General features: G+C 49.6%; 1 protein-coding gene across 9 annotated transcripts in view; it reads left to right on the top strand.

The window, feature by feature from the left end:
• Positions 1-21,893, top strand: part of Extl3 (exostosin-like glycosyltransferase 3) — a 90,468-nt gene extending 68,575 nt beyond the window's left edge. For 8 of the 9 annotated variants that reach the window (XM_039093619.2, XM_039093622.2, XM_039093618.2 and 5 more), the window contains 4 exons: positions 7,423-7,550; positions 13,780-13,924; positions 17,128-17,256; positions 19,185-21,893. In XM_039093619.2, coding sequence (XP_038949547.1) covers positions 7,423-7,550; positions 13,780-13,924; positions 17,128-17,256; positions 19,185-19,394 — 612 coding nt within the window. In that variant the 3' untranslated portion in view covers positions 19,395-21,893. The remainder of the gene's footprint in view (positions 1-7,422; positions 7,551-13,779; positions 13,925-17,127; positions 17,257-19,184) is intronic. The other variant, NM_020097.2, reaches the window with a different exon arrangement.
• Positions 21,894-23,833: the final 1,940 nt, after the last annotated feature.

Raw genomic sequence — 23,833 nt, 5'->3', positions numbered from 1 at the left:
AGACCGCTTCCCTACATATAGGTTATGGTTTCCTCTAGCTGCTTCCAAGGTTTCCCTTCATGTTTGGTTTTCCGTAGTTTATCTTAGGCCATGATTTAGTTTTTCTTTTCTCTTCCTCCCTTTCTTTCTTTCTTTCTTTCTTTCTTTCTTTCTTTCTTTCTTTCTCTCTCTCTTTTTTTTTTTTTGAATGTACAGGTATTTTTGGTTTTTCTCAGGTAGCTTATTGGCTGGGACACAAAGGGAGAGCTTTTGCTGTTAGATGAGTGCCCCAGTGCAAGAGCAGGGGTCAGGGTAGCCTGGGGTAGGAATGAGCAGGAGTCGGGTAGTGTATACTCAAATACTGAGCTCCCTTCCTTCTCTGTATTTCATTATTTTTTCCTTTCAGGAATGGGTATTCAATCTCCTGATACTCAAGACAGAAAGACTGGGCTTTTCCTCAGTGCCCTTTAGAGCCAGGTCTGACCTTACCTCAGAGCAAAGCATTATCAGCCCTCGCCCCTGCCTGATTCTCAGCTCCCTTTCATCCATCGTTCATTTTCTTTTGAGGAGTTTTTTTGTTTGGGTGCTGGAACTTGAACCTGGGTACTTTGGGAGAACACCCAGTATTCTTAACCACTGAGCCATCTCTCCAGCCTCTCTTTGAGGAATCTTTAAAGTTTGTCCAGAGTTTCTAGTAGGCATCTGTAGGGATTGATTTTGGCGAGAGCGCTCCCAGGAGCAGAAACCGCTAGATCAGCAGTTCTCATCCTATGGGCCCTGGACCCTTTGGAAAACCTCTGTCTCCAAAAATACCTACATTGTGATTTTTTCCTAGCAGTAGCAAAATTACAGTTATGAAGTACAAATGAAAGTAATTTTGTGGCTGGGGTCACCACAGCATGAGGAACTGAATTAAAGAGTCACAGCGTTAGGAAGGCTGAGAACCACTGCTCTAGATAACCCTGGTCTTTGACACACCAGAAGTTTTGATTTCAGCTATTTCTATTTACCTATCGTCTTTATTTGGTTTAATTTTAGATTGTAGAAAATAGTAAGGTGGCCTCTTTAGAACACTCATCAGACTCTTGGGATGTCTGTGGTGTTTTAAGGATTGGACTGCAATGGAAGGGACACCGGTTTCTTGGCAAGTCCAAGAAAACACTGTGATTCCAGGCTGATTTCCACTGTCCCCTGCTGTCCTGACTGGTGCTGGACACTTCTGTTTGGGGATAGCATGCTTTCCCAGCAGACTGACTCTAACACTGTTTCCTACATGGCCTATTGGTACATAGAAGAGAGAGCTGAGCAGAAACTGCCTCTGGGAGCCTTCTTCCCTTGTCACTTCCTGGCTTTCTCTGTGGGACATTTTCGAAGCTTAAGAGGCCATTGCAAAGGCTCACTCCTCAGAGATGCAATATGCTTTATTTTCTTAATCTCTTTGCACTCTACTCTTTAAAATATCACATGTAAACCAGATGGTGAGTCAGTCAGGACAAACCTCACAGCCTCTCCAGCGTGTGTCTGGGTGGTCTGATGGTTTCCCTTCATCAGTGTCACCATTCAAGGATGAGCTTCTCGGCTGCTCGGGAAAGCTCTAAAGCTGCCAGGAGTCAGGAGCTTAAGAAGCAAGCATTGTCGATGTTTAAAGGGATTGTTGGAAAGTCAGGCTGCATAGTGATTTACCAGCTGTAGCAAGGCAGACCCTGAGACACCTTAGTTCTCATGGCCACTCCTCACTACATGAGATCAGAGCATTTAACATAAAGTCATCTAATGCTTTTCTTTTGCACCAAGACAGATTTCCTGGAAAGATTGCTTGTGAGTAAATAATATAAATGTATCATGTATAAGACTAAGACTGGAAAGTAACTGCAAAGTGTGAGGAAGCTAGAAGAGGCTGTGCTAGTCTAAAGATATAGTGGCTTTAGGCAGTAGTTGTGTGGAAAGCAGAGGCTTGCTGTTAGGGCTGGATGCAGTGGCTTTAGGCAGTAGTTGTGTGGAAAGCAGAGGCTTGCTGTTAGGGCTGGAACTTGCCATTTGTAACCCAGCTGGTCCTGAGTTCTGTTCCTCCTGCCTCACTCTGCGGCAGACTGGGGTGGAGGTGCATGCCAAGCCCCACTTGTGACCTGTCTCAGCGGCTTCTCGGTGCTTCTGTGCTGAGCTGTGGTCTTCGTGTGCATCTTCTCCCTGGAGGCTGCCCCTCTGCTTTGTGCTGCTTTAGTAATGCTTTCACAGGCCTCATCAGCATTGCTTTTCAAACGTCAAATAGATGTGTCTCATGAGTTAATGATGTGTCTCATGCAGCATTAGCCTTGTAGTTATGAATGAAAATGAGTTCATGGTGTTACTTGTAACTCCCGTCCCCTGGATTGTTCCCTCTCGGCCCCTCCCCCTTGTTCAGTGAGTAGGTGACTCCCGCCTCAAGCTCTTTGACGTTGGTGCTCATGTTAGAGATGTGATAAATGCAGCTTCCAAGGCTTCAGGCTCTCCATTCCTGAGCTCTGTGGTCTGCTTTAAGCCAGAGGAAGTAGCTGCAGTTTCCCTCTGTCGCCTGTGTGATGGCCTGAGGCAAGGCTGGCTGTGGAAGTGTGCTACGCTCGGGGCATTGTTAGAGGCTGGAGGATGTGAGGCTGGGCTGAGCCAGTGTGAACTTAATGGTGTGAGGGACAGCCTGTGGCAGTGCAGTGGCAAGTTCTAAGCCAGGATTGCTGCCCTGGCCTCTGCATTGTAATGAGGAGAAAGGTATGTCGATCGACCGGGAGTCTCGGCTTCTCTGAAGGATGGTAACCAAAGGCCAGCTGACCTGGGAATGTGCTGTGTGAGGCAAGCAAATGCTTGCACAGTTGCTCCAACACGACTGCTGTGGGTCAAGAGATCTTTGCATTAGAAAGCAAGATTAGAAGTCAGACGTTGTGGCACATACAAGTAACCTCAGCAACCGAGAGGTGGAGGCAGGAGAACTAGCTGCAAGAGCTAGCCTGGGCTACACAGGTGAAGGCAGGGGGATTGCACCTTAAAGTCCAACCTGGGCTACACACTGAGTTCAGGGCCTGCCTGAACAGTGCAGCAAGAAGGAAGTATAAACAGGAGTAAATACTAAGGGCTCCCTAATATTACCCACTACACTGAACGTTTGTTACTGCAGAACCGACTGGTTTCCGCTTACCCGCTACCCAGCCACAGGTTTACTTGATATGTGTTGGACATCTCTTCTGTGGCAGGCAGTGTGTGTGCCATTCCTTCTGGCCGATGCCAGCCTCCTAATTGAAGCAGTAATTTGAAAGCTAATCTTCTGAGTTACCAAAGTATAACACAAAAGTCTGTAATATACCTTCCCTGCACGATGTGAAGAAACAGCCGGTCCTGGGGGTTGGGGTGGGGGATTACTGTTGTAATTTGAAACAAACCATCAACAAAAATGAGCGTGTTTTTTAAGTTCCTTTCGGTCGGCCTGTATGTATCTTACATTTGCTGTGCTTTCCGCAAACTCCTAGAGACTAGTGTGGACTGTGTGCAGTGCGTTTAGGAGTGACTGCGCGTCTCTGTCAGGATTTTGTTGCTGAAACCCACAGTGGTTAGTTGCAGAGCTTCAGTCTAGTGATTGGGTGCTATAGCTTCGAAACTGGAATCTGTTTTTGCTTTGAGGCAGAGTCTCACGTAACGCAGGCTGGCCTGGGACCTGTTATGTAGTATGTAGCCTTGAACTTAGTTTCCTACTGCTCCCACCTCCCATGTGTTAAAGGTGAAGCCTCCCCATTTGGCTTCTAAATCAGAACTCTTCCCCCATATTCCCTCTCGGGCTTCTTGACAGTCATCTCAGGGATGGACTTCAGCGAACTTAGGCACAAACCTGCTTGTGAATTCAGTTCAGAGCTTGTTTGCTGTTAGATTGCCGGCTTTCTAGCCTACTCAGGCCTTTAAAGTATAAGGAGGGAGCCAGGTTGGTAGCACACAACTTTAATCCCAGCAGTTGGCAGGTGAGGTGGGAGGATCTGTGTGAGTTGAGACCAGCTTGGACTACACAGTGAGCTCTGGGACAGCCAGGATGAGGAAGAGAGACTGTCTCAAGTGGTGGTGTGGGGAAACAAGGAAGCCTGTGAACTGCAGTTCTCGAGGGAATCCTGTCTGCTCTGGGCCTACATCCTTGTCTTCACGTCAGCTTTCCTTGTTTCTTGGTTTTGGACTCGGAGTTTGGCTGTTGATCCCATGTTCTGTGGACAACACGGTGTTGTAGCAGTTCGGCAGAGGAACCACCAGGTTCACACTGTCTGTCAGAGGTTGGGTGTCATTTGTACTGCTTTTCCGATAGGCTTCTCTCTTTGTACCGGTGCAGAGCCATCTGCTGGGGCTCTAGGGAAATGCAGCTTTGGCAGGTGGCTTGGAGGTCCAGGCAATGTCCTTGCAGCTTGTGGCTTGGCTTTGAGTCACCAAGTGCTCAGGCTCTGTTGATAATCTTGCTGGAAATTAATTCATAGAACTGGTAATCCTAAAGAGAAGCTTGAGGAATTTAATTTCTCTGTATATCTGCTGGGGCTGAGGAGGGGCTGTGTTGTGCAGAACTGCCTGAATACATATAGTGCTATGAGTGGGCACAAGGGATGCTGGGAAAGTGAATGAATGATGGGCTGTTTGAGTGAGCATTCACCCTATCCCATTCTGTCTTGGTGGCCATAAGATCTGATGATATCTCTGAAACTAAGTGCATTTTTTTTTTTTTTTTTTTTTTTTTGGAGCTGGGGACTGAACCCAGGGCCTTGAGCTTGCTAGGTAAGCGCTCTACCACTGAGCTAAATCCCCAACCCTAAGTGCATCTTAAAATGGATAAGATTTTACCATCACTAAACTTGCCTTTGGGGCTGCCACTTCTGGCCACCTTCCCACTCACTGGGGAGCAAAGACCAAGGGCTTGGTGACTCCTATCCTGGCTCCCCCCGCCTCTCCCCCGTTGTGTGTGTGTGTGTGTGTGTTCTGTCCATCTATCCCTGTTGATGTTGCTGAGGAGGCTCCAATCCAGGACCTCACCTTCGAGGCGCGCCCTCTACTACCCAGCAGTACCATGTGTGCTCTGCTCTCTCCCTCTAGTGTAGTGCTGTCTCTTTTGCTTTCCTTTAACCCAATTTGTCAGTCTCCACCTATTAAATGGCCACTCTGTTTCCTGATCACAACTTGGCCTCTGTGTTCTGTTACCACTGAATCTGTGCTTAGGAGACCTTGGCTACAAACCCAGCCGTTTTGTTTTGTTTTGTTTCACTCTTTCTTTCCCTCTTTTACTCTTCCTTCCTTCCTTCCTTTCTTTCTTTCTTTCTTTCTTTCTTTCTTTCTTTAACTGGTTAAATATTCTTGGGGCAAGGTAGGTTTCTGACTTTATTTCTGGGCTCTGACATCTGGAATAGTGTAGTTATTTCTTGGTGTAGATCCTTCTTGGTGTTGATGGGGCTGGAACGGCTGCGGAACTGAGGCATGTCTGAAGCAGCACTCCAGCTAATCTGTTACTTCACATACATCTGTAATTGACATTTTCTGTGGTGGAACAGGGATTAACAATACATTTTCAATGGTGGCTTTGCTTTGAAGACATTTACAAAGTGGACAGTAGTTTAGCAGACAAGGGCCTGGGAACGTGAAGAACAGGACTTTAGCAGATTCCAATTCAGACTGTCTCCAAAGTCATGCTGATATGCAGAGCAGGTGCTCTCTTCATAACCCTCCCCTCAGTGTAGCTGGGAGTAAGTCTCAGTGATGTCAGAAGGAGTTTGATAGCTCCCTTTGTACTACTTTAGTGGCTTTTTGTTGCTGGACACTGAGGCGGCAACTCTGAAAAGGGTTTGTTTGGGCTTATGCTTCCAGAGGGGCAAGACACTATCATGGCACAGCAGGGAAGTGAGACAGCGGGCGTGGCTGTTGGGGAGAAGCTGAACACTCACTCACATGCTGACCACAACAGGAAGCAAAGAGTAAACTCAGAGTGGCCCAAGCCAGAACTCTTAAAGCATGTGCCATTGATACATGTCCTCCAGTAGGCACACATCCTAACCTTCCCAGACAGCTTCCAACTGGGAACCAGACCCGGGGACTCAAACCACAGCGCCTTAGCTGTTAGTCCAGCTAATGAGGACGCATCACTGGATCTCACTGGACTCAGAAAGCCAGAATAGTCCCTCTCGCTTCCATGACACTATCTCCCCTGCACAGAGGATGACATCTTCCTGACACCAGGTATCTAGAAGTCCACACACCCATGATCTCAGCCAAGTATCCTGGCCGAAAACATCTTTCTTTCCATCTTTCTACTAAAATTACGCTCCCTCTGAAGACCTAGCACAAATACCTCTCTTATCAAGACAAACCAGCCCTGTGCACACACACCTTGTGAAGAAAGGAACAGCTTTTATGTCTGATGAGCTCTGTAAGTGGTGATGCCCACACTGCAGGTGGTGATGATGTCCACACTGCAGCTGGTGATGCCCACACTGCAGCTGGTGATGCCCACACTGCAGCTGGTGATGTCCACACTGCAGGTGGTGATGCCCACACTGCAGCTGGTGATGCCCACACTGCAGCTGGTGATGCCCACACTGCAGCTGGTGATGCCCACACTGCAGCTGGTGATGCCCACACTGCAGGTGGTGATGCCCACACTGCAGGTGGTGATGCCCACACTGCAGGTGGTGATGCCTACACTGCAGGTGGTGATGCCCACACTGCAGGTGGTGATGCCCACACTGCAGCTGGTGATGCCCACACTGCAGCTGGTGATGCCCACACTGCAGGTGGTGATGTCCACACTGCAGGTGGTGATGCCCACACTGCAGGTGGTGATGTCTACACTGCAGGTGGTGATGCCCACACTGCAGGTGGTGATGTCTACACTGCAGGTGGTGATTCCCACACTGCAGGTGGTCTCCACAAAGGTGAAATGAACAATTTCCCTTCTCAAAAGGTTTATCTCCCAAAGGCTTTAAAATTGGGGCTGGAATGGGGTGGTGCTGGCTAGAAATGAGATGAACTCAGTAGTATTTCTAAGTGTTGTTTTAAAATTTGTGAACAGTTGGGAGGATCCGAGCTCAGATCTGGATTCAGCTGCCCTCTGCCACCCATCTTGTCTGGGGGTGGCAGACATGTTTAACCTTGTTTTTTTTTTTTTTTTGGAGCTGGGGACTGAACCCAGGGCCTTGTGCTTGCTAGGCAAGCGCTCTACCACTGAGCTAAATCCCCAACCCTACCATGTTTAACCTCAAAAGCTATGTTCGTTGTATAAAGTAATCCTCCATGTTTATTTCTTGAGAAAGCCAGGTGACAGTGACTGGTGTTTAGTGTGAGATCTTCCTGTGCATTCCAAATGGAGGCAGCTTCATTTAAAGGCACATGTTAGACATCACAAGCATCACTTCAAGACTTTTTTGATGTCACGTTTACTTCTTGTGTTGTCCCTCTCCCTTCCAGGTTGTCCGTACTGAGAAGAACAGTTTGAACAATCGGTTCTTGCCCTGGAATGAGATAGAGACAGAGGCAATATTGTCCATCGATGACGATGCCCACCTCCGCCATGATGAAATCATGTTCGGGTTTCGGTAAGGGGCTGCTTTTCAAACACTGAAGTGATAAAACAAACAAACAAACAAACAACACCAAGAAAACAGCTTGAACTTCCCAGCTGCTATCAGAGGAAACTCTGAGGCTGTGAGGGCATCGCCAGGTGGGGCTGGACCCAGCTCTTGTGGTTTGGGCTGATTCTTGCTTACCCTGCTCTGATCCTAGTAGGCTGTTTCTCTGGGGCCAGGTAGATGAGAATCTGCAACGGGCTGGGTCAGGGTTACTGCCTCTCCTGGACCTGCAAGTCTGACATCCCTAAACCCAATCTCCTTGGCTGAGAATAGAGGTGAGGAAGTCAGGGTCGTGTTGTGGGGAGCTAACTCCTAGATGGACGGAAGGCGTGCAGGCTGTGTGTGAGGAATGGAACAGGATGTAGGCGGGGTGGAGAACCAGGGTACAGCACGGGGAGGGAGGGGTGGGAGGTAGTAGCAGTGGTAGAGATGATGCTGACATCTACGCTGGGTGCTGGGAACTACTGGGGGACCTTGGTTTCTCTCCCTAATGCCCCTTGAATTAGTTAATTATCTCTGTCTCAGATATCTAACAGAAGCGACTTAGGGGAAGGTTTATTTGACTTGGGTTTGAAGCATCCTGTCAGTGGGTGCTGTGGCCATAACAGCGTGGCAATGAGAACGTATGGAGGGGAGATTCTCTGCGTCACGGCAGACAGGAAGCAGAGAAATGGATGATTATGGGAAGGGACCAGGGCAGGATGTCCACCAAGGGACATGCCCCCAGTAAGAACCCTACTTGTTCTTTCAAGTAGGCTTCCACCATCTCTTAATAAAGCCATCGTCTTACAAATTCACCAAAGATGGGTCTCCTTACAAAGTCAGAGCAGTCACAGACAACCCAGAACTGTGTCTAATCGAAATAATGAACAAGGTGACCCAGTGCAGCCCTGGGACCTGATGTGGACGTTGTAGCTGTGTGCGTGATCGTAGGAGTGAGTTTAGACAACAGAGAATAAAGCTGTCAGCAGTGGCAGGCAGCTGGGATGAACTTACATGCCCGCTTAACTCTCTCCCTACCGCTTTGGGCTGCTCTCTAGGGTTCACCATGCAGGTGCTCTGGGGCCTTAGGTGTTCTAGTGAGGCACACTGTGTGTAAGAGAATGAAGCAGGTTAGGGGTTCTGAGTGGATCATCACTGGTTTGTGGGCTGAGGTCAGTGTGTGAAACATCTACAGTGAAGTCACCAGAGGGTGAGTGAGAAGTTGGCATTTACTGTGGCTCCCGAAGGGGCGCTGTGGAAAACATCTTATTAATCCTGTACAATTACAAATGTACATGAATTAATGGTTAGTTGGGGTGCTGTACTAGTTGGGGTACTGTACTAGCTGGGGTGCTGTATTAGTTGGGTACTGCTTTAGACTTGCCTCAGTAGTAACACCCAGGGGTGAACATTTTGCTTGAAATTAAGTTTTGGTGACACTTACATGATTTATATACAAGCCCGTTTACACATCCAGGTATTAGAGTTGGGTAGATTTTGGGTAGATGTTTTAGAACACATCATTGCCTGGTGATGGTGTTGCAGCTTTTTTTTTTTCGGAGCTGGGGACCGAACCCAGGGGCCTTGCGCTTGTTAGGCAAGCGCTCTACCGCTGAGCTAAATCCCCAACCCCTGGTGTTGCAACTTTTAATCCCAGCGCCCAGAAACTGAATCCATCCTTGGTGGCTCTGTCACCTTCCAACCCCTCTAAGTTCTTGTCTCTGTGGACGTGAGAGGCCGCCCGTGAATGGCTTTTGATAAGTTACGTTTCGCTGCCGGTGAAATGAACCAGTTCAAGCCAGATAAGATGATACTAAAGGTTTGTTAGGAAGTTGCTCCTCGCATGCGAGTTCTCTGGCCCCAAGGACCAAGGCCAGGGTAGTCACCATGGGAAACGGGTGGGGTGGGGTAGAGGAGGGAGAAAGAAAGAGATGTGAGAGAGAAGAGGAAAGGGGAAGGGGGAAGAAGGAAGAGAGAGAGAGAAAGAGCACAAAATGTCTAGATTATATAGGGAGAAGCCTCTGGGCCCCTGTTCAACGTTGGGGGCAGGGTATGCCAGGTAGGAACTGAGGGATGCTGGGAGAAGCTGGAGGCCAGGTTTGCTTTGGTTTGTAAAATACGCACCTCAGCCCCTTGTCCTGGGCCTGAAACCCAACAGCTTTCTCCACTCATCCTAGTTTCTAGGACCGTCTGTCCGTCTGTCTCAGCACAGTTCTGTTCCCTGTGTATGGGCGTGCCACACTTTCTGTGTGCAGAGTCTCACTGTGTAGCTCTGGTCGGCCTGGAACATGCAGTGTAGATCGTGCTGGTCTTGAGTTCTCAGAGATCTGCCTGCCTCTGCCTTCTGAGTGCAGGGATTAAAGGTGCACAGTAGCAGGCCTGTGCGGTCTTTCTTAGTGGCACTAATGGACAGCTGGGTCATTTCTGCTTGGCTGTGATGCACAGTGCTATGCTGTGCCTATCATATGCTGCCTGGCTAGGAACACTTCCTTCTCCTGGGTCCATCTCTAGCTGTGGGGTGGATGCTTTGAGCACTTACAGATTGCTTTTCACAGTGGCTGCACTGGTTCACATTCCAGCAGGAGTGAGCATGCCACTTACCCATACACTTTCAGTGCATGCATTTACTGATTTTTATTTTATGGCTATTCTAAGTGGATGTCATGTGGTATAGTCCACGCTAGATTTGTGTGTTTGCACGTGCAACATGCGTGTGTGTCATGTATGGAGGCCAGACATCAGCTATGGCTTGATGGCTTGAGCCATCTCTCCAGCTCCACTTTACAGTTTTTTGTTTTTTTTTTTTTCTTTTTTTCGGAGCTGGGGACCGAACCCAGGGCCTTGCGCTTGCTAGGTAAGCGCTCTACCACTGAGCTAAATACCCAACCCCCCTGTTTATCTTCTTATTGCTGTGTTGTCAGTGCATGTCAGAGAGAACGGGAAGTCTCCCACTCAGGACCATCTTTACATCTCCTTGTGGCATTCTTTGAAGCACAGTTTAAAGTTTGATGAATTCTAATTTATCCATGTCCACTTTGTGCTTTCAGTAGCATTTACAAAACCATTTTTATTGTATTTGGTCAGTTTTTGTCCATATAAATTGGGGGAAAAGTAGTTGTTCATTTTAGGCAAGTCACAGGAGTCACCTGCATTGGAGTCCTCCTGTCTTCTGTTCTGTACCACCACCCACCTGGCTTTGGGCTACCTTTGTTTAGGTCTTTGAACACAGAGGCATAGGTGACAGAAGTAGTCTTTACTTCTGGGTCCACCATGAGTCCTGTAGAGAATGCCTGGACACACTTCTGACAGAGCCGCCCAACCCCCACCAACCCTTCTCCCCATCTCTCCCTCTCTCCTTACAACCCCACCACAGCCTGTTTGTGGTGGTCACTGAAGCAAGTCTGTTGCTATCTGAGATTGAGAAGCAAAGTCCTGCTGCACTGGGCTGTGTTGCCCACGGAGATAAGCAGCTGCTGCTGTCCCTGTTATAAAAGGAGAGAAGTTGGGAAGAGCTTCAGGCATGGTTCCTGCCACTGCAGGTGTCTGTGGTGGGAAATGGGCTGTAGTGTGATGTGGCGAGACACACTTAAGGCCTGCCGAGGGACTGGGAGCTCTGGATGCAACTGGGGGCCCCAAGAATGACCAAGAGACGAGTCCATGCCCTGAGGAGTTTGAATTCATGAAGGGGCCTCCTTTGTCATCAGTGGGCTTTTGACCTTTCTTGAATGGTGAGAGTAGGGGATCCTTTCTGTGTGTTTCCTCGAGGTCGTTCTGTTTCCTAGAGGTCATTCAGAACGTGGGATTTAGCTTCAAGAACTGAACTGACACATTGTCTCTAGGACTGGATTCCAACCAAGTCCTGTAGGCCGGAGAAGGAGGCACAGACACGAGCCCCCAACACAGCCTGCCTTGTTTCTGTCTCATTAGCTTATGTCGGTTGTGCGAAGCTCCCTTCTGTGCCCCCGTAGGATGGTTTTTTTTGCATATTTGTCCTCTTCACCCCTTCTCTGCCTTCACCCCACTGTGTTCCTTTAACTCCATGTCCTTTCCCTCAGCTTCAGCATGTGATCGGAATCGTATCTGTCTTTGCGTCTAGCTTATTTCATGTCATGTGGTGATCTTCAGTTCCATCCAGGATTTCATTCTTCCCACCTGAAGGAGAACCACACCATGTCTGAGCCACTGAGGCACGGGCACCCAGGCCACTATGACATGCCACAGGAAACTGTCTCTGTAGGAAGCTGACTTGAGGGCAGGAAGTGGTATGGCCTGGGCTTGTACTTTAACGCTGTGCTGCTTTCATAAGTGGCTGGGCTAATTTCCACTCCTTCCTGTGTGCCATACCTCCCGTACTAGAACTTTCTGTTTTCGTGATGATAGCCATTCCAGCTGGGTAACGTGCAATCTCAAGGTAAATTTGATTGCATTTTTCTGTATTTATTTACAGTTATTTACTCTGCCCATTTTTGTTGTATATATATATTTTTAAAAGATTTATTTATACCAGTGTTCTGTTTTTGTGCACACCAGAACATGGCATCAGACCCCATTACAGATGGTTGTGAGCCACCATGTGGTTGGTGGGAATTGAACTCAGGACCTCTGGAAGAGCAGTCAGTGCTCTTAATCACTGAGCCACCTCTCCAGCCCCTGATGTATCATTTTTTGAGCTCTTTACATTTACCAGTGTTGGCTGTGGACCAGGCAGGGCTTCTGTCCCGTTCCGTCTCTTCACTCTGCTGGCTCCTCTGTGCAGAAGCTTTATTGTTGGATGCAGAAGCACGTGTAACAGTCAGATGTGTAGACAGAGAGGACCACTGTGTAGTCTGCTCATGTGAGACGCTGAAGTCGGGTTCACAGGGATAGTGAGAATGGAGCAAGCCAGGCTTAGGAAGTCGAGTAGGAGTTACTGTCTCAGCAGTAACTTAGATTTCCACTGGGTGGGGAGGGGCTGGAGGCAGATGTTGGTGATGCAGCACAACTGTGTGTCTTCAATGCCACTGAACAGTATAGCCTAAAAAAAAAAAAAAGATTAAAATGGTATTTTGTCACAATAAAAAATTCCAGCATTTTGGGGTTGGGGATTTAGCTCAGTGGTAGAGCGCTTGGCAAGCGCAAGGCCCTGGGTTCAGTCCCCAGCTCTGAAAAAAAGAAAAGAAAATTCCAGCATTTCAAAAAGGAAGCTGGTAAGGCTCTGTTTTGTGCTAGAAGCTGTGAGTTCTCATCTGTTAGATCAGTGTCTGTCACAGTCTCTGAAATGAGATCTGTTTCAGGGATTGACATGCCCTGACGCGGCTCAGGAGCTCCAGGCAGCTGCGGTCTGCCGCCGTTTAGACCCTGCCAGCTTTGCTCCAATTTCCGCTGGTGAAACTGGGAACTAATTGTATTTGTGTTGACTTAGTTATAAATTTGGAAATGATGTAAAAGGTTCTCCTGGGCAAGCAAGATGGCTCAGCAGGTAAAGGTTGTTTCCCCTCTGAGCCTAGAGATCTGATCCCAGAACCCACATAAAGCTGGAAAGGAAAGACCAATGCCACAGAGCTGTCCTCTGACCTCTGCATGCCCTTCATGAACACCAACACTTGCACACACTCTAGCAATAAAATATTTAAACTTTCTTCAGATTTCTCAGCTGTGCTGGATATTCTCTCATTCACTTTCTTTTCTCTCTCAACAGAGTCCTCCTTTGATGGTCTGTGCACAGGTTTGCACAACTGGGCTTCCCCCTAGACCCTGCTCAGTTTAGGAAATGGACGCACTCCACCACAGTGATTGCCTGTGGCTTCTGAGCACTTCTCATGTGTGCCCTCTCTAGCAGGGAGAACAGGGACTCAGGGTGGAGAAGTTACATACATGTTCTGTGGAACTAAGCTGTCACGATCATTAAAAACACATCTTTAAAGAACCAAAACAGGAAGGAATTGACGTTTCCACTTATTAGCAGATTGTTATGCATGTGGCCTTCTGGGGCTTCTTACCGTGTGACCTCCCTACTGGAAACTTGTAGGGTGATAAGCAGGTCATTGATGATCACACACACACACACACACACACACACACACACACACACACACACACACACACACATGTATCTATATGTTTTGTTTGTGCCTAATTTTCTTTTTAAAAAAGTGAAATAAAAGGAAAAATGGGAAAGTCTTTAAGGGTTTTAGGCAGGCCAGTTAAAAGCACTCATTTTAAGTGTGTTTTCAAGGGTGTGGAGAGAGGCGCGTGATCGCATTGTGGGGTTCCCTGGCCGGTACCATGCGTGGGACATCCCTCACCAGTCCTGGCTCTACAACTCCAACTACTCCTGTGAGCTGTCCATGGTGCTGACGGGTGCTGCCTTCTTTCACAAGGTAAGAAAACAAGGCCGTGTCAGTGCTCCGAGCTTAGTAAAGGTCAGCTTCTGTGGGAAAGAACACTGCCTTCACACCAGCCTTTCTGCTTCTGTGGCCCTTCTGTGCCAGAAGTAAGCTATCCCTGTATTTGAAGGAGCAAGGTGCTTAGAGAAGCCAAGCATGGCGGCCCACATGTGGCATCCCAGTGCTACTGTAGCTAAGTAGGAGGATCACAGGTTTGAGGATAGGTTAGGCTGTGTGATGAAACTCCATCTCAAGCAAGAAAACAGAACAAGAAGCATACATAGGATAGCTGAAATAAAGTCAAGACCAAGTGTTCCTATACACCAGGAGGACTGCCTGTAAACTGTGAGGATTGCCTGTACCCCAGGAGGATTGCCTGTACACCAGGAGGATTGCCTGTACACCAGGAGGACTGTGTGTACACCAGGAGGACTGTGTGTACACCAGGAGAACTGTGTGTACACCAGGAGGACTGTGTGTACACCAGGAGGACTGTCTGTAGACCAGGAGGACTGCCTGTAAACTGTGAGGATTGCCTGTACCCCAGGAGGATTGCCTGTACACCAGGAGGACTGTGTGTACACCAGGAGGACTGTGTGTACACCAGGAGGACTGTGTGTACACCAGGAGGACTGTCTGTAGACTAGGAGGACTGTCTGTACACCAGGAGGACTGCCTGTAAACTGTGAGGATTGCCTGTACCCCAGGAGGACTGCCTGTACACCAGGAGGACTGTGTGTACACCAGGAGGACTGTGTGTACACCAGGAGGACTGTGTGTACACCAGGAGGACTGTGTGTACACCAGGAGGACTGTCTGTAGACTAGGAGGACTGTCTGTACACCAGGAGGACTGTCTGTAGACCAGGAGGACTGCCTGTAAACTGTGAGGATTGCCTGTACCCCAGGAGGATTGCCTGTACACCAGGAGGACTGTGTGTACACCAGGAGGACTGTGTGTACACCAGGAGGACTGTGTGTACACCAGGAGGACTGTCTGTAGACTAGGAGGACTGTCTGTACACCAGGAGGACTGCCTGTAAACTGTGAGGATTGCCTGTACCCCAGGAGGACTGCCTGTACACCAGGAGGACTGTGTGTACACCAGGAGGACTGTGTGTACACCAGGAGGACTGTGTGTACACCAGGAGGACTGTGTGTACACCAGGAGGACTGTCTGTAGACTAGGAGGACTGTCTGTACACCAGGAGGACTGCCTGTAAACTGTGAGGATTGCCTGTACCCCAGGAGGACTGCCTGTACACCAGGAGGACTGTGTGTACACCAGGAGGACTGTCTGTACACCAGGAGGACTGCCTGTAGACCAGGAGGACTTCATGTACACCAGGAGGACCGCCTGTAAACCCTGAGGATTGCCTGTACACTAGGAGGACTGTCTGTACACCATGAGCACTGCCTGTAGACCATTGGCTCTCTCTCTGGACAGCTGAGGGCACGAGATCAAATACTCGTTGGATAGTGTCCACTTTCAGCACTGATACCCACATATGGCTCAGTCAGGCTGGAGCCTGGCACTCCCATGGCTCAGACTGGTTGCCACTGCAGGGTCCACTGTGGAACTCTATCCGAGAGCTCTGCCACCTTTGCCCAGAGATGTTATTACGTTAGGTTTCACCCTAGGTTCCACATTAGTTTTCACAGTGCAGGAATCTTCGGCCATCACACCTTTCCTGCAGTTATGTCTGTGTGTGCTGTTACCTCTGTGTGTGCTGTTGTTTGCTCCTGGCTCCCCTCCTACAGTTCCTCTGATCTGCGGCATAACCATTGTCCTCTGTGGCACCTGAGCTCTTGGTGGTGCCTGGTCAGAGCTGAATGTGCTGGGATGTGTGAGGGAAATCAAACCACCTCAGGTTTTATGTTCCTTACTTGTTGAAGTGCAGTTGTCGTGGATAAATGGGGTAAGGTATTAATTCTACACTCATTTTCCACTGAAACATGGTCTCTGTACATAACTCTGGCTATCCTGGAATTTACTCATAGACCAGGGTGGTCCTGACCTGAAGTCAGAGATCTGCCTGCTTCTGTTGCCCACCTTCTAGGACTAAAGTCTCACGCCTCTCAGCCCTTTTCTTTTGTGCCGGTGCCCAGCATCAAGCTAAGCTGGGGCATGCAACGTGCTCTGCTCTGTGTGGTGGCTCCAGCTCTTGTTGAGTTTGAAGAACACGATTATAGACACTTTTTTTTTTTTTCCAGAGCTGGGGACCGAACCCAGGGCCTTGCACTTGCTAGGCAAACGCTCTACCACTGAGCCAAATCCCCAATCCCACGATTATAGACACTTAAAGTACCACAAGACTCATATTTTTTTAAATTTATCTTTCCAGATGTTTATGTGGTATGTATGTGTAAGTGTCTGCTGGTTTTATTTGGATGTGTACAGACACATGCATGTGTATGTGTATGCTTGTGCAGGTCCACGGTTTATGTCAGAAATTATCCCTGATCACTTTTCTACCTTATTCACTGAGGGGGAGGGTCTCGGTGGAAACCAGAGCTTACAGATGAGGCTTGTCTTGGTGTAGCGAGTGTGCTCTAGAGATCCTGTCTCCTCCACCTTCCCAGATCGCAATCACAGGTAGGTTAGCACACCCACCTGGCATTTACGTGGCTTCTGGGGATCCAAACTCTAGCTCTTAGCCTTGCAAAACAAGCACTTTTAACCATGGAGTCCTTGTCTCAGCCTCTTGGTTCACATTTCTTGTGAGTGATGCTGGCCTATACTTTCCCTTTGGAAATGCTCAACTGCACTCTGAAGAGTTTCCTGTTTTGAACATGGAGGCCCACGCAGCACCATGGTAGAGCATTGCCTTAGTACGCAAGAGGCCTGGTCCATTCCTAGTACCACAGAATCCCTATTCCGAGATCAGCAAATCACTCCTGCCCCCCACAGAAGGCCTTCGCCAGCGTCTCAGCCCGATGAGCTGGCTTCTGTGAAGGTGGGGCCTTCCGGTGCTTTCCTGTAGACTGAAGATAGCAAGCGGACTCGTGACCTCTTTCGCAGTGAAGATCTGTTTTGAATTTGCTCCTGCTCCCAGGCCCTAAACACCAGTAGTGTGTCCCCACTGGGACCACCCCGGGTACCTTTCCTCACACATCCCAACAGCCCCTAGAGCCACGCATGGTTTTGCTGAAAGTGAAAGAAGGTTTAACCATGTTCCATCCTTTCTTTCCCGACAGTATTACGCCTACCTGTATTCTTATGTGATGCCCCAGGCCATCCGAGACATGGTGGATGAGTATATCAACTGTGAGGATATCGCCATGAACTTCCTTGTCTCCCACATCACACGGAAGCCCCCCATCAAGGTACGGCCTGTTACCTGGGGGAAGGTGTGTGCTTGCACACTTCTTTCTTCCGTTTTGCCTTAGTGCAGCTTGTGACAGAGCCACAGCTCAGAGTTTTCTGTAAGGTACACAAGGACACCTCAGCACATACACAGGAGTGATGCATGGCTGTAAGACAAGGCCTGTGCACCAAGGCCAGTGGATAGAACTGTGGGAGCTAGGACACGGGCGTGAGGGGTGGGACAGCTTTACTCCCCACATGTCTCCTTCACTCCTGAAGCAAGCAGTGTTTTCTAAGGGTAGACATACTGACGGATTTGTTAAAGAAAGAAGTCAGAGCTGTATTCTTGTCACCTCATAGTGACTGCAACATATCAAAGTAGTTGCTGGTCACTGCTGTGTAGTGGTGGCCTTCAGCCTTCCTTTGTGTCCTAGTTCAGTTCCCAGAATGCCTGCTGTGTGGCTCAGGGGGTCTGATGATGCACACCCAACCTTACCCCCCGTACATACAAATAATTAAAAATAGAAATGAGGACAGCCCCTGCAGAAGGACTGCCCCAGCGACGCGGTGGATGATGGGTGAGACTTTTGCTGTGGTGTCGCTGTAGTGAACTGGTGGGAGAGCAGTGGGATGGAGCGAAGAGGCCAAGGCTTTGTATCTGAGTGTGCATCCTGAACAGTGCAGCTGACTCGGAAAGAGACCCTTTCCACTAACCTGCTCAGTTAAAACAGATCTGAGGGTTGTGAGACGGTGTAGCGCTGTCTCACGCCACATGCTCATGTCAGTGTGAGCCTGCATGAGTCCTCATACGCCGTGATGCCGCCTCTGCCCTGACTTTCAGTCTGTCCGTCTGTTCCAGGACCAGGGTTGCCTGCTTTGAACGTCCATGACCTTACACCGTTTCCATGTCTCTTACTCATCTTGCTTTCATAATTCGATCTTCTTGTCAGTGTTTTCCGCTCCAGGCTCTAATTTCAGAGCCTTTCACTTGCTGGGTTTTCTCTTCACGCTCCTAGGAGAAATGTCTGTAGTTTCTGCGTGTCTCTGGGAAGTTTCTCCTGGACGTACACACTGCTCACAGCCACTGTCATCTGGCTTCGGGTGCTCCTGGCGCTGTCCTGTGTCTCTGCAGGTCCTTCCCTGCACTTGCTCCTGTGCCTACCTTGTTGCAGTGCTGCAGAGGGCTTTGTCCTTTCTCTGGGTGCTGGGATCACTGCCTGACTGAGACCAGCTTAGGCTCCATGAGCATCTTGTGCAGGCACACAAGCAACTTAAATTCCTGCCTCAGTCCCACATATGATGTCCTCAGACATGGCCAGAGGTGTGCAGTCCCCTCCGGCTTAGAGCTGAGCTTGAGAGGAAGACCTTTGTCCACTGTCTTTGTCTGTCTCCCCCGCCCAGGTCCCATTCTGCTGAGTCCCATGCTCAGGTTTCCAGCAGAACTGAGGAGGGTTGCCTAATGGTCAGCCCCATGTGACAACGCCATATGTTACTTACATTCTTCTAATTGTTGGAAATCTTAATAATCTATAGACTGACCATTTTCTAATGCTTTAAAATGTAATTTTCTTAAACATTTTTCTCAGTGGATGAGTAATTTTAGAATTATTTATTTCCATTTTGGCCAGTTTTCCAGTATTTTGCTATGAAAAACATGGATGAAACAAACAACTGTGTATCAACCTCATACTGGGCCACCAAGATAAATAAATGCTGGAGTAGACTGGTTTGGCCTGGTAGCACTGGCATGCTGAGACTTTGCTGTCTGTTAAGTGTGGTGACACAGCAAAGACCCCAGTTACTGTTTAGGCTGCCTGTGTGCTGGGTTTGTGGATCCTCCCTGGCTGCCCGGCAGCTCCACGGTGGACATGGCGCTGGCTCAGCCACACTGTAAGACTGTCAGCTGACACGCTGTGTTCTCACCCTGCTCTTTCTCTCCCATTTCCAGGTGACATCGAGGTGGACTTTTCGATGCCCGGGGTGCCCTCAGGCCCTGTCCCACGATGACTCTCACTTTCATGAGCGGCACAAGTGTATCAACTTTTTTGTCAAGGTGTACGGCTATATGCCTCTCCTGTACACACAGTTTAGGGTGGACTCTGTGCTCTTCAAGACCCGCCTGCCCCATGACAAGACCAAGTGCTTCAAGTTCATCTAGGGCCTTGCCAGTTCTGAGGAGAAGACAGTGAGCAGAGTGAGGGGAGTCACCCCCAAGGTTCCCAAGGTGTTGAAGGTCCTTGGGGACATCGTGGGGCAGGGCCCAGGCCCTTTGCTTGGAGAAGAGCAGGGAGAGTAGAAAGGGATGGCTGTCTTTATTTTGAAGTCAGCCGCACTGGGCCTGGAATCCTGGTCAGCAGACTCAGGGCACCGACTAATGGCGAACACTGAGGACTGTTCATGAGCCCGGGACAGCTGGTTCCCGGTTTTTAAATTCAGAACAGCATTTACTATTTAAAGAGAGAGTTTCACATCTGCCATCCAAGGCTTATTTATATGTGCGTATATGTACACACATATGTGTATATACATGTATATGCACGCACACACACACACACACACACACACACACACACACACACACACACACACACACACACACATTTTGGTGGGTCAGGGTGCACCTGAAGTTTCTGCCAATCTCTCCAAGGGAGGGACCTACCCAGCCATGTATTAGAGAGGGTCCTGGCCCTGCATTACCTGGACAGTCATTTGCGGCCCCACCCTCCTGGGGACACTGGCTGCAGAAGAAATAAGCGGGATGGCCCTGGCCTAGGCTGGATCTCCTGACCCATTCCAGCCTCTTCCCAATGCCTCCATGCTGCTCTCACAGCTTCTCCTGCTGGGGGCTGCACAGTGGGGACCGGCGCGCTCCAGACGCTCTGAAGGGTTGGAATCAGTCAGCACTCACGTGTCACCCGGCTTCCATTCTTTCTTGTGTTTGAGAAAGAATGAGGAGGCAAACAGTAAGGCAGAAATGAGACCTGTACTTAGCCCACCCTCTGGGTGACCCTGGTGCAAGGTGCAGGGTGCTGGTGGTTGGTTCCCATAGTACTTGTCTCTCTCAGAGGAGACAGCAGGAATTTAGCAGGCTGGCTGGGAGCTCATCTGGTGTAGAACCAGCCTGTGTCCTTTGAGGCTTCCAGAGTCTTACTGCAAGGCATGCGCCTTGGAAAGAACACCTAGGTGAAATTCACCTTCCCTCTTGTGTCTAGACTTCCATCCTGTACCTGTGGGGTTTAGACCCCAATGCCATGTTGGCTATAGGAAGCCCCGCCTTCAAGGTCTGGGGTGTGCTAGAACCTGGAGGCTGATTTGCTGGGTGAGTCCTAGTCTGCGGTGGACGTTAACAGGCATTCACCCCAAGTTACCACTTTCCATGGCTGTTGATGGGCTGAAAGTGAAGTAAGCTACCTTGGGGCACAGTGGCCGTGGGAAACTGTTGTGTCAGGGATTCGGCCTGCGACTTGTCCCCCAGCCCCAGCGACTGAATCAGAGCTCAGTCTGTCCTGGTCATGCACCTGCCTTAAGCCAGTCCCGTCTTCTTAGGCCCTGACTGTGTGCTGCTGCTTGGGGTCCTCTCTGCCTGCTGTCCTGACTTCTCTCTAGATCCCTCCTGCAGTGGGGCTGGCACGGCCCCTGGGAGCCCCTCAGCCCAGCAGGGCCAGGCCGCTGCAGAATTTCCACTGAGTCTTCTGGAACCTCATACCAGGGCTGCCGGGGACATTTGGTTCTTGGCAACTCAGTGATGGAGTGTCCTTCCCCGACCGTCTGTCCTCTCACCAGTCCTTGTAGCAGTAGCCCTCTTCCCTCAGGGGAGCCAAAGAGTGTGGTGTTTTTTGCGCTGAATATGTGGCTGCTGTTTTATCTTTTTCTTTCCTTTCCCAGTATTGGGATGGAAGCCAGAGCTGTGGGTGGACTTCCTGACAATCGCTCTGCCACGAGCCCCGTCCCTGTCGTCTTGTTTCTTTCCATTGAGAGGTTGTAAATGGTGCTGTGGCACCCAATAAGAAAGTCCGTCTCTGTGGTAGGACCCCCTTTGTGGGGCACTAAAAGCTATGGCTCCCCCATGGGTATCACTGAAATGCGTTTGCGGGAGAGCAATGTCAGAGTGTCCAATGGGATAGCACCTCTGAGCCTGGTGGGAACGCTGACTGAAGGACCCAGCAGCAAGCATGGACAGCGATGACTGCACCTGAGGGACTCTGCCGAGGCAAGAAGCAGAGAAAGTTGGACCCTGCTTGTGATTTGGGTTGGGTTAGGGGACACGCTTGGAAATGACTGTGCCAGTACACGTGTGGGGAACCTGCTTGGTGTTTGATGCTGCTCATCATGGTCACCTCCTAGTGCGTATTCCTAACAGGTCACACTCGGCTAGTCTTAGCTCCGGTGCCAGGACAGCTTTGTTTTCCAGTTGCTCTTTATCTTGAGGTCCAGGGCCACCCACAGAGTGACCGTCTCCTAGGGTGCCTCCAGCCGGTGGACCACCTCTAATGCTCCTGTCTGGGGTGGCCTTGTTAGCGAACATGGAGCTGGGGGTGGGGCTGCCCGGGGTGGCTCTGATAACTTGTCCATCTGTCTGCCCCTTCCAAACCATGAGCACAAAGGTCTTACATTGGATTTTTGTAAAAAAACAAAATAAATGGAGACTTTAACTCAAGCTGTTCGGAGGTGTTTTGCTATTCAGCAAGAACAGAAGACTTAACTGTGTCAAGGTGCCTGCCTGATTCAGTGGCTTCTACATGGCCGGATGGAAGCACACCAGCTTCAGCCCGAGGATAAGGGAGCTGGGCAAGCATGAGCCCAGGCTGTCGGCCAGTGTTCCATTTTGTTCACCAGCTACCCTGTTACTGTGGGAATCTTTAAAAAAATGTTTAATTTTTATTGTGTGCGTGTGTGTGTGTGTGTGACTATGTCTGTGTATAAGCACATGTGTGCAGTAACTTGCAAAGGCCAAAAGAGAATATCGGATCTCCTGCAGCTGGACTTGGGGACAGTTGTGAGCCACCTGATGTGTGTGCTGTTAACTGAAGTCCAATGCTTGCAAAAGCAACAAGTCTCTTAACCATCAGAGCCATCTCTGACTCCTATCAGCCTTTTAAATGAGCTGTGTGTCCTGTGCTGACTTGGCAGGGATGGCCTCTAGGAGTCCCCATGTCAGACCACAGGCTTCTGTGTCTGCATCTTAGAATTTCTGGGTTGAGAGTAACTTTTGTCCTGGGCTGTGGAGGGGACAGGTGGAAACCCAGGAAGGGCCAGGAGTGGCAGGCCCTGTACTGGCTCTGCAGGCAGGAGCCTAGGGCATTGCCGTTTAAGACTGATTGGACCTTTACAGGTCAACAGTGTGCAGATGTGGGACGTCATGGTAGGTCTTGTTACTCCTTACCCAGGATACTGAGAGTGGAGGAGGCACCGTCACTCAAGTGTTTGAGCAGTTATGGATGTTGAGGTTTGGGTGTGGGCTCTGCAGTGGACTATGTGTGCTCACGTACTGCGCTGTCCACAGCACTAGAGGGGTCAAAGCCTTCGGCCAGGTGCAGGCTTTCCATAAGGCGTCAAGTCCACTCTCGAATATGTGAACAGATGTGATTGACTAAAAGCAAACTGCTTGGCTCTACCTGTGTTTCAAATGCTGCAGCCGCCATGGAGTGTCTTCTGAGAAGCGGCTCCTGCCCTGTGTCTCCAAACAGCAACCCTGATGGCTGCCTGAGCTGTGTATGCTGATGTCGATGTTCTACTTCACCCACTGAAGGAGCATCTGGGGGTACAGCCCCATGGAAACCATGTGGGCCCCTGATGAACGAAGGTGACAAGCTGAACCTGTGGCCAATTTGGGGGAGATCACAGGCAGAGTGGGCCGGATTGCTCCCAACGTACCCAGACATTTAGCGACCTTGGGAACAGTTGTGGGGTGGGGTTCAGACCTGCTCAGGGAGACAGCAGGAAGGGTGAAATGGGGTGGCTGTCTTGAAGTCAGCCATTTGTGTGTTTCAAGGACGAGTAAGCCAGGTACCAGACCTGTGTGTAGTTCAAGAGGCAGGGGCATTGCCTGGAGTTTAAGGAAATCTCAGGCACTTGGGCCATTTCCTGAGTTCAGCTATTCTAAATAAGGCTGCTGTGAACACTTGACGAGCAGGCTCTTTTGGGGATCCCCTACCTTTCTGCAGTGAGTACCTGTGAGCACGGTCATTGGGTGGCGCATGTTTGTACAGTTTTCTGAGGCTCCGGGAGACCTTCCTCTGAAAGTGATGGCTGCATTTTGTACTTGCTGGGGGCTGTTTTGTTCCATATGCTCAGTAGCCTGGGGTGCTGCCAGTCTTGGGTTCAGAGTTCAGGCCACATTTCCTGGTGACTTGTGTTGGTGAGTAAGTGTCTTCTAAACGTTAACATGCTGCCTTTCTTACTAAAGTTGCTCTCTGACACTTTCATACATGTGTGTAACTCACCTGATCGATTACCTGCCCCCCCTCTTGTCACTCTTTCCTCTGTGTATCCTCTTTCACACCCCCACACCTTGTTTTGTTTTGTGACCCAGCTGAGTTTAATCAGGGGGCTCTGTGTGACCGTGGTATGACACTGTCCAGGAGCCTGATGGGCTCA

The sequence above is a fragment of the Rattus norvegicus genome, chromosome 15 (assembly GCF_036323735.1).
Source record: "Rattus norvegicus strain BN/NHsdMcwi chromosome 15, GRCr8, whole genome shotgun sequence".
NCBI classification, from domain to species: Eukaryota; Metazoa; Chordata; class Mammalia; order Rodentia; family Muridae; genus Rattus; species Rattus norvegicus.
Note: the sequence above shows the minus strand (reverse complement) of the source record. Positions and strands in the feature narration are given on the sequence as shown.